Source organism: Cynara cardunculus, assembly GCF_001531365.2.
Source record: "Cynara cardunculus var. scolymus isolate 2C chromosome LG 4, CcrdV1, whole genome shotgun sequence".
Classification (NCBI taxonomy): Eukaryota; Viridiplantae; Streptophyta; class Magnoliopsida; order Asterales; family Asteraceae; genus Cynara; species Cynara cardunculus.
In genome coordinates this window covers 16,154,736-16,169,669 of record NC_037531.1, presented here as the reverse complement: position 1 = coordinate 16,169,669, position 14,934 = coordinate 16,154,736, and the positions used below count along the sequence as shown (strand labels likewise).

Below are 14,934 nucleotides of genomic sequence, written 5' to 3'. Positions count from 1 at the left end.
TTTGGGAGTTACATAAGAATGACTAATGACCTAAATACCCTTATCATTAATATGTAAGTTACATTTTAATTAACCAAACCCAAAGATGCAACATTATTGGTTGATGTGGGTTAGCAAAGTTTGCACAAAATATTGGGTTAGTATTTGAACCACCCTCTATATATATATATATATATATATATTGGTTGTTTTCCATAAATAGAAAGTGTGTTGCAAATGTCCCAACAAATTATTGGGTTAAAAGCAAACCACTATTCCACCAAATTGCATGATTTATGGAACACTTATCATAATTTATTGTTATGAAATTTGAATTTTTGGATCTTTAAATACCAACTACTAAAGTGTTACTTGTAACATATACCTTATAAAACCAATTAACTAAAATTAAATTCACAAGAGTTACATACATGACTCATTTTTTCGACTGCTTTTTCTGAAATATCAAAAATTTGGACTCGACCCATTACTCAATCGGACGATTCCAATAATACCCATTCATCATCTGAACAAAACCATAACAAAACGTAATTGCTATTTTATAATGAGTAACTGGTTTGCTAGTTGAGAATACAATAAATTACAAACTTTTGTATTTTTTCACAAACAAACTGCATGAAAAAGTAATCGTACTTTAACTTGATTCCTATTTTAGGTAACGTATTTTCAAAACCTCCATTTTGGTACCTGAGATGTAAAGTTTTAAATATTTAATTACCCAGGTACCCGATTACCATGTTGATGTGACGAGTGATGTGGTATCCAGTTAATGCTTCATAAATAATATTGAGTTGGATACCACATCACTCGCAACATCAACATGGGTACTGGTTAATGCTTCAACCGGTTACCCGAGTACTTAAATATTTAAAATTTTACATCTTAGATAACAAAATGAAAATTTTAAAAGTACTTTATTAAAAATAAGAATCAAGTTAAAGTACGTTACTTTTTCATTCAATTTATATTTTTTTAACAATTACACTATTTAAAAATCAAATGTATTTATTTTTTGACTTTATTATAAAAATTTATTTTTATATGAAATATTTAATTCAATTTTATTTTAGTTAGTTTAAAAGAAGGTGCATAGTTAGGTATATGATAGGGTTGAAGAATTTGAGATCATGTGGTTGGTGGGTACCTTTTGAGTAAAGTTTAATCTTCATATTATATACTTAAGGTTTCCCTCACAAATCAACAATTGTTTTTGATAGATATGACTTCATACTTGTTTAGGGGTGTTTACGGTTCGGTTGGTAAAAAAAAATATGAATCGAACCGTAAAAGGTGGATACTTAGTTATCCGAATCGAAATCGAATCGTAGATTGAGCTGAACCGCATCGAGCCGAGCTGAAATTAGGCGGTTACCCGCTGTTCGGTTCACTGTTATATAATATATAGATTATATTCAATTCAGTTCGGATATTCGCGGATACCTAGAGTTCAAAACCGAAACCGACTCATGAACATCCATTTTTTTGGTGTTCGGATATTTTCGATTGTTGGTTTAAACGGTTCAGCTTGGTAGCTCGGTTTTTCGGTATTTTTAAACACCTCTAATCAATATTGTTTAATTCTAAATATCGAGAATGTTGTTAATTATGTTAAAATCATGTTCTACGTTAACAATTTCGTGACTAGTAAACTCCTTAAGTCGCTTTTTCCGCATCTCTACTTTCAATAAGAAGTGTTCATAAAGATAAGTCGGCGTCGTCTGTGTTTTCTTTCTTACGAGTCAAATGGGTTGTCTTAATCGTTAACCTAGAAGAACAAACGGGTCATATGGCGTTGAATAGGCTAACGTTCGTCTAAGGATACACATTATTATTTTAGTAATGCATTTTTTTTTACTTGTGCATAATGCCTTAATCATTTATAAATTTCAAAAACGTAACAATAAAAGCGTTTACGGGTCAATCCGACCCGACCCATTTCAAATTGTACAAAAACTATTAAGTGGAACATGAACCCGTCTTGATTTGTTATCAGAACGGTCCCACTTTGCCACGTATAGTCCTGTTTAGTAACTAATGAGCCTAAGATCTGTTTGGATGATATCTAGAAGACGTTTTACATGGACTATATAAATTGTTTATACAAGGCGGAATTGAATACAATAAGTACTTACTGGTAGGAATGAACACTATAATTTATTATTATGGGTAAGATTATATTGCATCAAAACGATATAGTATGCAATAATTATCCGGTAAGCATTTACCCGAGTAAGAGTCGTCACTCTCACTTACTAGGTAAGACTCTCCATCCTTTCACCACTCTTACTGGGTAAGACTCTTCATCCTTTTACTGCTCTAACCGGATAAGATATAATGCGATCTTATGTGTTTTTTTTTTTTGAAAAAAAAAATGTTTTTATTTTTTAATGAAATATAAATTTGAAGATATTATAAAATTTTGAAAAAAATAATCAATATTAGTATCAAATTAACTATTTAAAAGTTTTCGTTTGTATGCAATTTCTATAATTCAATTTTTTTTTGTAATTCAATTGAAGTTTAATAATAAACTAATTTTTTTATGATTTAATAAAACAATCTTTTAAAATAATAATTAAGTATTTTGTTATAACTCAATAAGTATCTTAATTATATTTTAGATTTTTTATATTTAAAATAATGTTTATCATGTATTTGATTGTGTTTATCTGTAGTTAGTTACACGAATTCAAACATAAAGTTTTAATAAGATGTAATCATGCACATTCCACTTGTAATCTTGAATTTTAAGTAATATGCATTAGTAAACAGTACTTTATGCATACAAAACTGTTTTTAAGAGTTTTTGTCAAATGCTTTATAATATAGTATAGATAAAGGATAATAACTGGTGAAAGTTGATAAATGGATACTTGATCGATAAGTCTTTCAAATAAGGCCACTGGAGATTTGCTCTCTGATCTTCAATCGAAACAGTAACTCGTTGAACAACTTCGACGTTCTTCTATGTTCATTTTGGTTTGTCTTCGATTCTCTGAAAGATTTAGTCCTGTATCAAGTGAATCCGAAAATTAAGACCAAAATAACAACGGGTTGGTCTTTTCACTTAGGTAGCGTTTGTTTTTTAAGAGGTGCTTAAGTCTGAATTCACTTCTGAATTTTAAGAGGTGGTGCTGAAGTCTGAAATCTGAATCAGTCAAACTGTTTGTTTTTACGTCTGAAATATGAAATCTGAATCATTGAAATCTAGGCTTTCTTTGCAAGCATTAGAAGCTCTAAAAGCAATTAAGAGGTATTAGTGAAAATGTTACCTCTAAATAATTCAGACATAATCAGAGCTTTTAAGCTCTTAATTTAAAAAAAAAACAAACACACTTAATACCCTAAGGTCTGACCGATTCAGACATAAGAGGGTATTAAGTGCTTTTTAGGTAAAAACAAACAGGGCCTTAATCATACCGATCAGTTACAAATTATATTTTAATAAATGTTTATTAAAATATAGTATTATCTTGTAATATAAATAAAATAAGTATTTTCCTAATATTTGATGCGAATGTTATACCCTCTACGTGTATTATACATGGGTGCTTTGACTTTTGAATCATGATTAGGTTTGACTTCCATTTCTTCTCAACAAATATTCCTATTAAACCCTTTATTGAATATATCCTTCTAAACTTTTGGTCCCCCAACGTTTGTCGCTTTTAATGGTTTCCGTCCCTTAACTTTATTTTAATACATTTGTCCTTTACGTTTGACACATCATAACGATTTCTGTCCCTCATCCTAACAACTGTTAACTTTTTTCCTGTTAAGTCCGATCTAATGAGGGATGTTTTGGTCATTTTACCTATTTTCTTAATTTTCTTGTTTTTACAAAAACTATCGAACCTTAGAGACATGTTGTGTAATTATCTCTAACATGTTACACACATATAGGGACCAAATCGTCAGGGAACAAATCACCAAGACCGAATTATAGGCAACAACCATTGTCGAGGACGTAACCACAAGGGGAGAAGCTACATGGACTGATGGACCACATCATCGGGAGAAAAACATATTACCCTGTGCCCCTATCATGGGACTCCATCACTGGCCGTAACTCCAAACCATACATGCAACTCCAGGTACCAAACCTAAACTTGTAACTTCACATCTTCAAACAAATTGAAACCTAATCACAAGGACGAAAAAGCACATAGGGACCAAATCATCGGCCAAAAAGAACACAGGGGCCAAATACATTGGACGAATGGATGAGGAGGGGTGGTGCCAGAGGTTTAGGAGGGGAATAGATTCGGAGTTCATGAGAGAGAGGAATAGAGCCAAAGTTCGTTTAGTTTCAATGATTGTCGGGGTTGGGTCGGCGAGGAGACTGTTGTCGGTGTTTGTCGTGTCAAGATATCCAGATGGAGGCAGCTCTAAAGTTTACACACACACACACACACACACACACACACACATATATATATATATATATATACACGCAATACATTAGAGGTAATTTCATAACAAGTCCCTAAGATTTAATAATTTATGTAAAAACTAGAAAATTAAGAAAACATGTAAAGTGACTATAATACGTACCCCTCGCTAAATTGGACTCAACAAAACAAGTTAACGGTTGTTAGGAGGAGGGACGAAAATTGTTGCGAGGTATCAAATGTGAGGGACAAAAATATGTTAAAACAAAGTTGAGGGACGAAAACTGTTGACTGTAACAATCGTTAGGGACCAAAAGTGAACTTTACTCTTTATTTTTAAAATCCTTATAATAATCATTTTAATAAATAAAAATTGTTAGGGTATATTTGTCTTTTTTAAAAGGATATTTATTTGACTCGTACGATAACCACAACGGTGGCGCATGATTGGTTTGAGCTTGACTCTAAATATCAAAAGTATCAGGAGGTCGTAGGTTCAAATCCAAGGAGGAATAAAAATCCTCTTGTGGCCACGGAGGTTCAAATGCGGTGACTCCGAGTTATCTGCAAAGCAGGTGGTCGCCCCGGGATTAGTCGGCTCGCATAGTGGGTTGGATATCCAGATTAATTAAAAAAAACTATTTGTAGTTTTGTACTATATTATAAAGCATTTGACAAAAACTTTTAAAATCCATTTTTTATGCATGAATTAATGTTTATTGATGCATATTACTTTAAATTCAAGATTACAAGTAACTTTGTGTAAATATAACTTATTAAAGCTCTACTTTTAAATTCGTGTAACTAACTGCAGATAAACATCCATTTTAAATATAAAAAATCAACAATATAATTAAGATAATCACTGAGTTCTAATAAAATGTTTAATTATTATATTTACAAAAAATTACATTATTAAACTAAAAACAAATTACTTTATTATTAAATATAAATTAAATTATAATGAAAAATTGAATTAAAGAAATTACATAGAAAATAAGAAATTTTAAACAGTTAATTTAATACTATCTATATAGTATATTATAAAGCATTTGGCAAGAACTCTTAAAAACAATATTTTATGCATGAAGTACTGTATATTGATGCATATTACTTAACATTCAATATTACAAGAAAATTGTACATAAGTACAACTTATTAAAGTTTTATTTTTTAATTTATGCAACTAACTGTAGATAAACATAATCAAATACAAGATAAACATCTCATTTTAAATATAAAAAACTAAAATATAATTAGGATAATCATTGAATTTTAACATAATACATAATTATTATCCTTATAAAAATTATATTTATACTATATTATAAAACATTTGACGAAAACTCTTAGAAGCCACTTTTTATGCGTAAAGTACTGTTTATTAATTCATATTACTTAAAACTCAAAATTACAGGTAGATTGTGCATAAATACAACTTATTAAAGCTCTATATCTGAATTCGTGTAACTAACTGCAGATAAACATAATCAAATACATGATAAACATATCATTTTAAATATAAAAAAATCTAAAATATATAAATAGGATAATCATTGAGTTCTAACAGAATACTAAATTATTATCTTTATAAAATGTTATATTATTAAACCANTTTATTATTAAATCTAAATTAAATTATAATAAAAAAATTAAATTAAAGAAGTTACATAAAAAAAGAACTATTAAATAGTTAATTTGATACTAATATCGATTTATTTTTCTCAAATTTTTATGCTATCTTTAAATTTATATTTCATTTAAAAATAAAAACACTGCATCTCAAAACCAAATGAAATCGTATTATATCGATATAGACAAAGAATAAAAACTAAACATTAAAATCGAAATTTATCTCGTTACATTGCGTTAGTACCCTTATAGTCAATATTAAATATGTGGATGCTATGATAAAGAAAATCAGAAATTTCTGTTAAATTTTATGGTTGGCTTCGCGACCATCTTTGAACATATTTCATGTCCACTTTTCAGGTTTGATTTATGTTTGGTGTTAGTAATCTCCATTGTGTAGTGTTTGGTATGCAAGAATAATTGAACTGGACTAGACAAGACATAACTGGATGAGACTAGACATGACAAGAGGGTTGGATTGGACAAGACATAACTGAATTTATGTTTGGTATTAGTAATCTCCATTATCTGATCTGTAAATATTGTTTTCGTTCATAAAGTTAACTCTCATAGGCATGGGAATAAGATTCAACGGATTGAGAAAACTGATGTATCTGTACCGACGAGGATCCAGAAAAGTTAAGAAACCAGGGACATGAGATGGGGTCATGTAGGGTGCGTTTGGTACACTGGACAGAGACAGAACAGAACAGGACAGGGATCCCTGTCCCATGTTTAGCATGAATTTTATGTGGAACAGACAGAAACATAGTGGAACTAAGTGGAACAGGCCTGTTCCACCCCTACCCAATAGAACATGGTGGAACAAGGTGGAACAGACTTATATTTTACTAATATAACTTCAAAATAAAACTTAATTCTCTTCTAAAATATCAAATAGGTTTCTCTTTTACATTTTATTCATTTTTTAAATTTTATTTATTGTCTTTATGTTTCTTAAACTTTCATTTTACTGTCATCAAAATAGTATTTTTATACGGTTTCTATATTTTTATTAATTTATGTAATTTATTATATATTAATAATAAAAAATAATGTAGAAAATAGTTTAAAATAAAAATAGAAAACCACATAATTTTTTTATTTGGTGTCATTTTAATTGTTTTGGTGAAAACTTCAAATGATATATTTTGTTATAAACAACTCACCGGGGATAAATTGGTCATTTTAACAAGTTATGTTCAGTCCTGTCATGTCTAACCAAACGCTGAACAACTGTCCTGTTCTGTCCTGTCTGCATACCAGACACACCCGTAATGTGATTCTCAACTTATATATTATTTATAAAGAATTATATTCAATATCTTTTAGATTTGGAAAGAATATTTTGATCTTTCTTCTTATATACACTTTTCTAACTTGTTTTTTTACCTTTTTTAGATAAAAACATGGAGATTCGAAAGTCTTTGGTCAAACAATTACGTATAATGTTGTAATTTTATTAACATACGAATATTTGATGCTCTATAAAAGCAAAATTTTGGAAATATGTGATATTTAAATATGGACCATTTTGAATCGAGTTTGGTGTTTAACAAATTTGATTTTAAATATTTTACAGAAACAAACAAAAAAAATATCTGATTTCCCATTGAAGATCCCCGTTCCCTGTTGGGACAAGGATAAAGAGGGAGATTAATGATCAATCCCATCTCTGCCCATTATCATGCCTCTTTATCAATAGTTTATGTTAAGTATGATGGACTAAAACAACAATAAACTTAACCATAAGGGTGGTGCCTGATTGGTTTGAGCTTGACTCTAAAGATCAAAAGTACCAGGAGGTCCCAAATAGAATGAAGAATAAAAATCCTTTTGTGGCCACAGAGATTCAAATACGGTGACTCTGGGAGGCTATCTGCAAAGCAGGTGGTTGCAATGAGATAAATCGAATCGCATAGCGGGTTGGATATCCAGATTAATTAGAAAAAATAAAACAACAATAAACTGTAAATAATAGAGACAAATGAACAATAAATTGTAAAGAACTGAAAAAACAACAAATTATAAATCAAAGGTACTAAAATCATAATTATAAAAGAACAAGGACTAAAATAGCAACTTCCAACAAACTATATGGACTAAAAATGCAGTTTTCTTTAATGAAACATAATTTCGTCATATTGAATATTCAACTGGTTTGATATTTGGAAACCCAAAAGCGTCCGCCAAAATTCTAAAAACTTGCAGCGGCGGCGAAACACTACAAAATCGATGTCACCGGCGGAACGGCCACAAAGCAACCACGACGGAGCAGTGCAAGAGAGAGAGAGTGGAAGGATGAAGTTTTCGGTGAAGGCATGGAGCAAGAACGGGCGTGCGAGGGTAGGTTTGTTGCAATTGAATAGTAGTAGTAGCAGCTGTCGGCAAGGAGGACCGCCGGCGAAAGAGATAGAGATAGAGACACCAGCTCTACTCCTCACAACTCGCAAAGGTCTGCCTGCTTTCATATCCCCTGACCACCTTGCCTCTCTTCCATCTCCGGATTCTCGACTCCTTCAGTTTAGCCCCATGCACTTGTAAGTAATCCTTCATTTTTTTTTAACCCCAATTGAATTTGGATGTGTATAATGAACGTATTTGAAAGTTTAAGGGATGGGATTTCAAATGTGAGTTTCAACTTTCAAGTAGTTTAACAACAAATGTTATCGACGCTTGTAAATTGTAAAACCTTCTCGTGTCCCAAATGTTAAAGATGGGATTAAATCACCAAACAAACAAACGATATGGAAACAAAATGGGATCAAGACAATGCGATCCATAGCTTAACGTAAAGCACCCAAAACTCAGGTCATCAAGCAATGGCAAACAGAACAAATATTGAGTCAAACCAAAAGCAATTACAACATAAGATTTGTCGTGGTTCCACTAGTGGTGTAATAGTGTATTGCTCACGAGGAGATGAGAGGGTTACAAGAAGTTCTTACTAGATGCAAGAATGATGTTCAATAATATGGGAGTTAAGCGGCTTTATGAGAGTTAAATTCGTGCGGGAACTCACACGGCCTTTCATTTTAATCAAATGCAATGCACAAGGTGACATAGTTGCACAAGGACCAATCCAGGCCTGATTTTTTTTTTCTTTTCTTAACAAAGGAAAAATATCCTTGTGTTGCTTTTGCGGAAGCAACAGTTAGTCACCTGTTTATAAAAACTAGCCATAAGGGAATTGGCTGAGCTCAATTCAGTCTTTGATCTGGTTTTTTTCCTGGATGGTCCTTAACCTGTTAAGGCTAAAAAAGGAAGCGGTCTTAGTCCGAAGGACTGGTTCTGGTCGGCTTTTGGTCCTTGAAGGACCATTTCATCTGCATCCAATCCCCAGGCTGAGCCTGGTTTGGATTCAAATAACATGCATGTTATGTATTTCTAGTGACACGGCCAAGTCGTGCAGCAAGTCACACATCATTTACCGAGAGTTTCCCTGCAAGCCGCGGACAACCCAGGCGACATCAAGTCGCATACGAAGTTGCTAATGCTAACACTGTATCGAGACATCCTCCCTTGCTCATGCAAGTTGCAAAAGTCGCGTACCAAGTCATTTAGGCTCTCAGGGTTTTGTATCGCACTTTCGACAACATTCATATGTATTTGGGACAATATGTGACATTTTTTATGCGTGATACTTGTTGATTGGTGAGTCAAAAATTTAAAGGGTGGTGAGTACACTGACGGTTAATAATATCATGTTTCTAAGCTATTGTGTTAGTCTTAATGGGTATGCGATGGAATAGCAATGGTTGATTGCTAATGTCTCATTGTTTATGTCCAAATGTAGAGAAGTGTATTGAGTTCTTGGTTGATAGAGCTGATGGCGTGACTTCTTAACTGTTATCTTATCAACATAATATTCATGAAACAGAGATATCATGTTTTTATTTGAAAGTATTTTTGGTCTAATTGGACCCGGACCTTCTTTCTTCTCCTGCGGAGCCTTTCCATTTGTTTAGTGCAGCTCTTGTAAGGCAAGAATTACGGAGAAAGATGTCCAAGTTCAAGCCGGGCCTGTGTGGCATAATATTTGTTTGTTCTTTTGGTTCAATTCTTCAAGTAGTCTCAATCTAGTTCCGATTGTACCCTTGCCTTTGATAAGAAGCTTCTATGTTCTTATTTTGCAACACATAAAAAAGATGTCTTCTATCTTGCAGCATGGAGGGTCCTAATCTGAAGACAATATCAAATATCGGAGGAGTGCACCAGCTTCTTAGTTTGCATGGTTATGGATTTGTTGCTTTGCCAAGGGATTCTATTCTATCTCTTCCAGAATGTAATAGTAGTAACAGGCATGGAGCATCATTTGAGACTCCATGTGGACGTTTCTTGGCAATTCTCTTAACTTCTTCTTTGGATGCAGTTTCCTCTATATCTGGCCTCATATATCTTTTGCTAATTATGCTTATAGTATCTGGTATGGTCACAGGTGAAACCTCTTGAGTACATGAAAATGATTTCTTCGATGAAGCCAGACTTATGGGTTAGTTTAGCTGATGAAGTATCTGCTTCAGTCACAGCAAAGAGGAATAAAGCTGCTGTTGATCGAACTATTAGATGGCTTGATGATTGCATTTCACTAAAATCGGTAACTTTATTCTGTCTTTCCAATGTTCGGACATTGTCATCCATCCTATTTTTTATATAGAGATCATTATTGGTATTTAGGTTTTCCTGTTATATTCATTTTTTTGATATTATCATCGCGACAAACTACAATGAGAAACAGAAAACCAATGAAAACTAAAGCAAACAATTCAACACAGAATTTTGAGTCATTTTGCCAACCTCAACACTACTTCACAATTATTTTTCCTCTATTGGTTTGACATATGTTCTATCATATCAATTGACAGCCAATTTGGGTGTGTACTGAGATGCATGATGTTGTCTAACATGGTCCTGACCACGGCTCCACCTAAGCATCCTCATTTACTGCAACTTCCAACTTTTTCTTAATGGCCTTCCTTGTCGCCCTATATTCTGACCCATACAACATAGCTGTTCGGATGGCTACCCTATAGAATTTGCCCTTCAGTTATAGTGGGACCTTCTTGTCACACAACATCCCTGTGGTAGCTCTCCACTTTAGCCACACTGCTTTTAGGCGATGTTCTACGTCCTCGTCGACCTCTCCCTATTTTTGATTCATGGAACCTAGATACTTGAAACTGTCCATTTGGGTACCCCCAATGTTGACTTCTACCTCCTCTCCAATTCTAATTTAATCTCATGATTTATGGGATTCTGACCAAATCAAATCAAATCAAATCCATTCGCACAATTTTTGGGATCCACATAAATTAGGAAATTATCCCAACTAAATTACAGTCGTTTACGTAATCTTCTTCAACTTAATTACCTTTTGATTTGTTTGCAATTTTCATTGTAATAATTTCTGAAATGTAGACAGATGGAGCTCTTTTTGGATCCATTGTTGGAGGATGCAGCATTGAAGAACGTCAACATTGCGCTCAAGAGGTAGCAAAGAGAAATGTATCTGGTATGTTGTGTTATTTATTGCTTCCAGAATCTAAGTTTCTTGTCTCAACTTTACAGCCAGTTTAGTTCTATGAATGCTGTTTTGGATTAAGAACCTCTATGAGCTGCATGATTTCACATTTCAACTAAACTGAGGGATCACTACTCACTGGCTCAGTGGCAGGAACACCGTGATGTAGCCCCAGACCAGGTTTTCCTACTTTGGGTTAAAGAATAAGTTTTTTCATCCAAACTTGTTGAGTCAGGGTAAAATAAGAAAACCAGTAGAAATTTTAGGGGGTGATATCCCTAGGGCTTAGGAGATCAGAGTTGAATAGCATCCTTCCACGTTCTCCTGCTTAAAAGGGTAGAGTGGCTATCTCCATGAAGACCCCTGGCTTGTGCAAGAGTGAGAGCAAACAGGTAGAAGGAATAAAGACTAACATATGGTGACAGAAGCACTAAAAATAAGTAAGAAAAAATAATGAGACATCTGTAGTAGCAAACTTGGTGAACATACAATACTTTAACATGGATGCCCAAGTGGAAGAGAATACAAATGAAAGGTGGAAGCAAAGCGTTATTACCCTCACGTATATGTAAAAAATAGAAGAATGTTATGTCCAATGGCTCCTCTGGAAGGGACTTACTGGGTTTGTTTGGTTTGGTTTTGTTGTATATTGCCTAGTTAAAACTTCAAATGGTAGCTATTTGGTTATTTCCTTTTCTACCCTAATATTGCCTTTCCACCTTCCTTTTAAAGGAGGATCCCTCCCTTACCCAACTGTTTATTCATACTACCTCTGATTTCTTCTATCCTTTTCTTCATATTTGAAAACAGATGTATCAAGCTATGTACCGAAGACCAGATCACTCTTGCAAAACGATTAAGGGCCCTTACTAAATAATAGATATTTTAAAAACCAAAGTACTCTATATCCTTAAGGTATTGAATTGAATTTTGCATCGTTATAATTAAAAAAACAATCTTATAATTCTAATTTTTAGAATCCATTATCTCCAGGACTTAGAGGAGTAATGGCCTAATCATGACAAATTTACATGATGGAGATTAACACAATAATTAGAAGAAGCCGGCATATTGTAAATGACAACCTATTGTATATTCCATTCTCTCTAATGTTGTCTTTTGCAGATATCCTATAGCACCAATCTTCTTTTAGCTTATGTTATTTTCCATATCCCCTACCTCAGTTTTCATCATCAATTTGATGTGTTCTATGGTTTAACATTTATAATATATAATCCTCTCTCGAGGTTATGATATGAGGTGGCATTCCAGGTTATTATATTGGCGGTTTTGGTCTTGGAGATAGCATCGATGGAAGGTCTACTCTTCTGCATGCTGTTACGGTAATAGTCTTTTTATTATTGAAAGCGGATCATCACCCACATTTCTTGCCAACCTTTATTGTATATCATTGTAAATCATTTTTCTTCCAAGACATTATGCAACTTTTGGCCAACTATTTATGAGGGATGGCTATCGAGGAGGAGGTTGGGGCCTTTATTTTAGAAACATGCTTAAATTTCAAGATGGCATGCAAGAAACTTGAGAGTTGGTCATAAATAGGAATGCATGTAAGTTCACTTTCATTAGATGGATACTTTGATCAACTCCCAAGTCCCACCTAAATTCATATTGTCATGGCAACTGAAAGGAACTCATTTGACTTCAAGAATTGGGAATATCATCTTCTTGGCTTTGAATGATTGCTAGAAGGTGTCTTTTTGACTCTAAATCACTCTTACAATAAGAATGAAATTGGATAATGATGCATAAAAAGACAACCATCTGATTTTTCTTCTTCTTTTCATTTGGGTCTGAGATGCAAAGCCTATTCATGCATAGATCATAGATGTTGCCATGCACCACGTGCCTTATTGTTTTCAGAGATTTGTAAGTGGATCCTTTAAATGCTAATAAATTCAATAGTAAAAATCTGGAGTACGCCTTCTACTAACAACTTAAGCAAGAATAAAGCTTATTTGGAGTTTCAGATGGTCATCACAAACATTTAGAGTCTATGCCAGGGGCGATTTAAAGCATTGGTGTAGGGGGCACCTTGCCCCCAACAAAATCTCTATCTGCAGGTTAACTTTTTTTGGTACCTCGAAATATTTGAATATTTATTTTTTAGGCCCCCAACTAATAAAAACTAATCCCCCTAAAGACGCCACTCACTCTCTCAACTCTCTCAACTCTCTGTATCATTCTCCACTGACTCATCTCCAAGACTGCACTTACACTCTCACACTTTCGTCTTCACTCACAATTCTCCATTGGTAAAAAAACACTAAGCCTCTGGAAGTATTGAATATGTATTATTTTTGTTGATTTAATGATTAATTGATTTTGTTGATAAAGGATAAATTAGCAATGTTGGTTTAATTGATCCTCTTATTTTGATTTTGTTTTTAATTTATTTTGTATTTTTTTGGTAAATATCCAGCAATTTTGGTATTGATTTGATAAATTGTTATAATATTTTTTTTACTTTCGATCTTTCATTTTAGTTTTCAATTCCTTAATTGTTATATGATTTAGGGTTATTAAGTTTGTTATTTAGTTTGGGTTTGTTATTTGTATTCAAGGTATGCTATTGGTTTGTCTTTCATTTTTAATTTTTAGGTCTTTTGTTATCTGATTTCTTTCTAATTGAATCTAGTTTCTTGGCCTTTCGCCCTCTAGCCTATATGTTTATTAACTATTAAGGATTTTGATTTATTTTTTACTATGTTTCTTTACAAATTGGTTTAATGTCACATATGAACTTTGTTTTCTTACAAATTGGTTTAGTGGTTTGTTCATCGAGTTATCGGTCCATTATGAATCAATTGAATCTTGTACTAGTGTGTATTGTGTTTACTTACTCTAAATTTAACTGAAGTAGTAAAATATATAAATAGTAGTATAACTGAAACCAAACAAAATAAGTTATTTTTATTCGATTAACCGAACTGTTTAAGCCGAAAACCGAATAACCTGAAATCATCTTGGTTACTATGAGTTGTTCGGTTTTGGAATTCTTTTACACCCTTAAGTGTGCTCCCAATCATAAAAAAATTTAGATCCGTCACTGGTCTATGCCCTAGAGGTACATGGGTATAAGCTGTAAATGAGAAGCACTTGAGGCTTATGAATGCCTAATGTTAATGGGTTACATGTTTGTCACACTGTTCTATTCTACGAAGGTGGATAAAATTTCTGTTTCATTTGATTACTTGGTTTACATACACACACACACACATACATATATATATATATATATTTATATTTTGTGACTTGTGAGCAATCCAATGATTTGTTTCAGGACTGTTTACCAAAAGAAAAGCCTCGCCAGGTTTGTGGTCTTGGACTTCCAGGTATGTATTTTACCACATTTTAGCCTATGTTCTA

At 33.0% G+C, this 14,934-nt stretch overlaps 1 protein-coding gene across 1 annotated transcript in view; it reads left to right on the top strand.

The window, feature by feature from the left end:
- The first annotated feature begins 8,273 nt into the window (after positions 1-8,273).
- Positions 8,274-14,934, top strand: part of LOC112511787 (queuine tRNA-ribosyltransferase accessory subunit 2-like) — an 8,983-nt gene continuing 2,322 nt past the window's right edge. The window contains exons 1-6 of the mRNA XM_025117552.1: positions 8,274-8,563; positions 10,190-10,364; positions 10,462-10,620; positions 11,442-11,535; positions 12,817-12,887; positions 14,849-14,900. Coding sequence (XP_024973320.1) covers positions 8,325-8,563; positions 10,190-10,364; positions 10,462-10,620; positions 11,442-11,535; positions 12,817-12,887; positions 14,849-14,900 — 790 coding nt within the window. The 5' untranslated portion in view covers positions 8,274-8,324. The remainder of the gene's footprint in view (positions 8,564-10,189; positions 10,365-10,461; positions 10,621-11,441; positions 11,536-12,816; positions 12,888-14,848; positions 14,901-14,934) is intronic.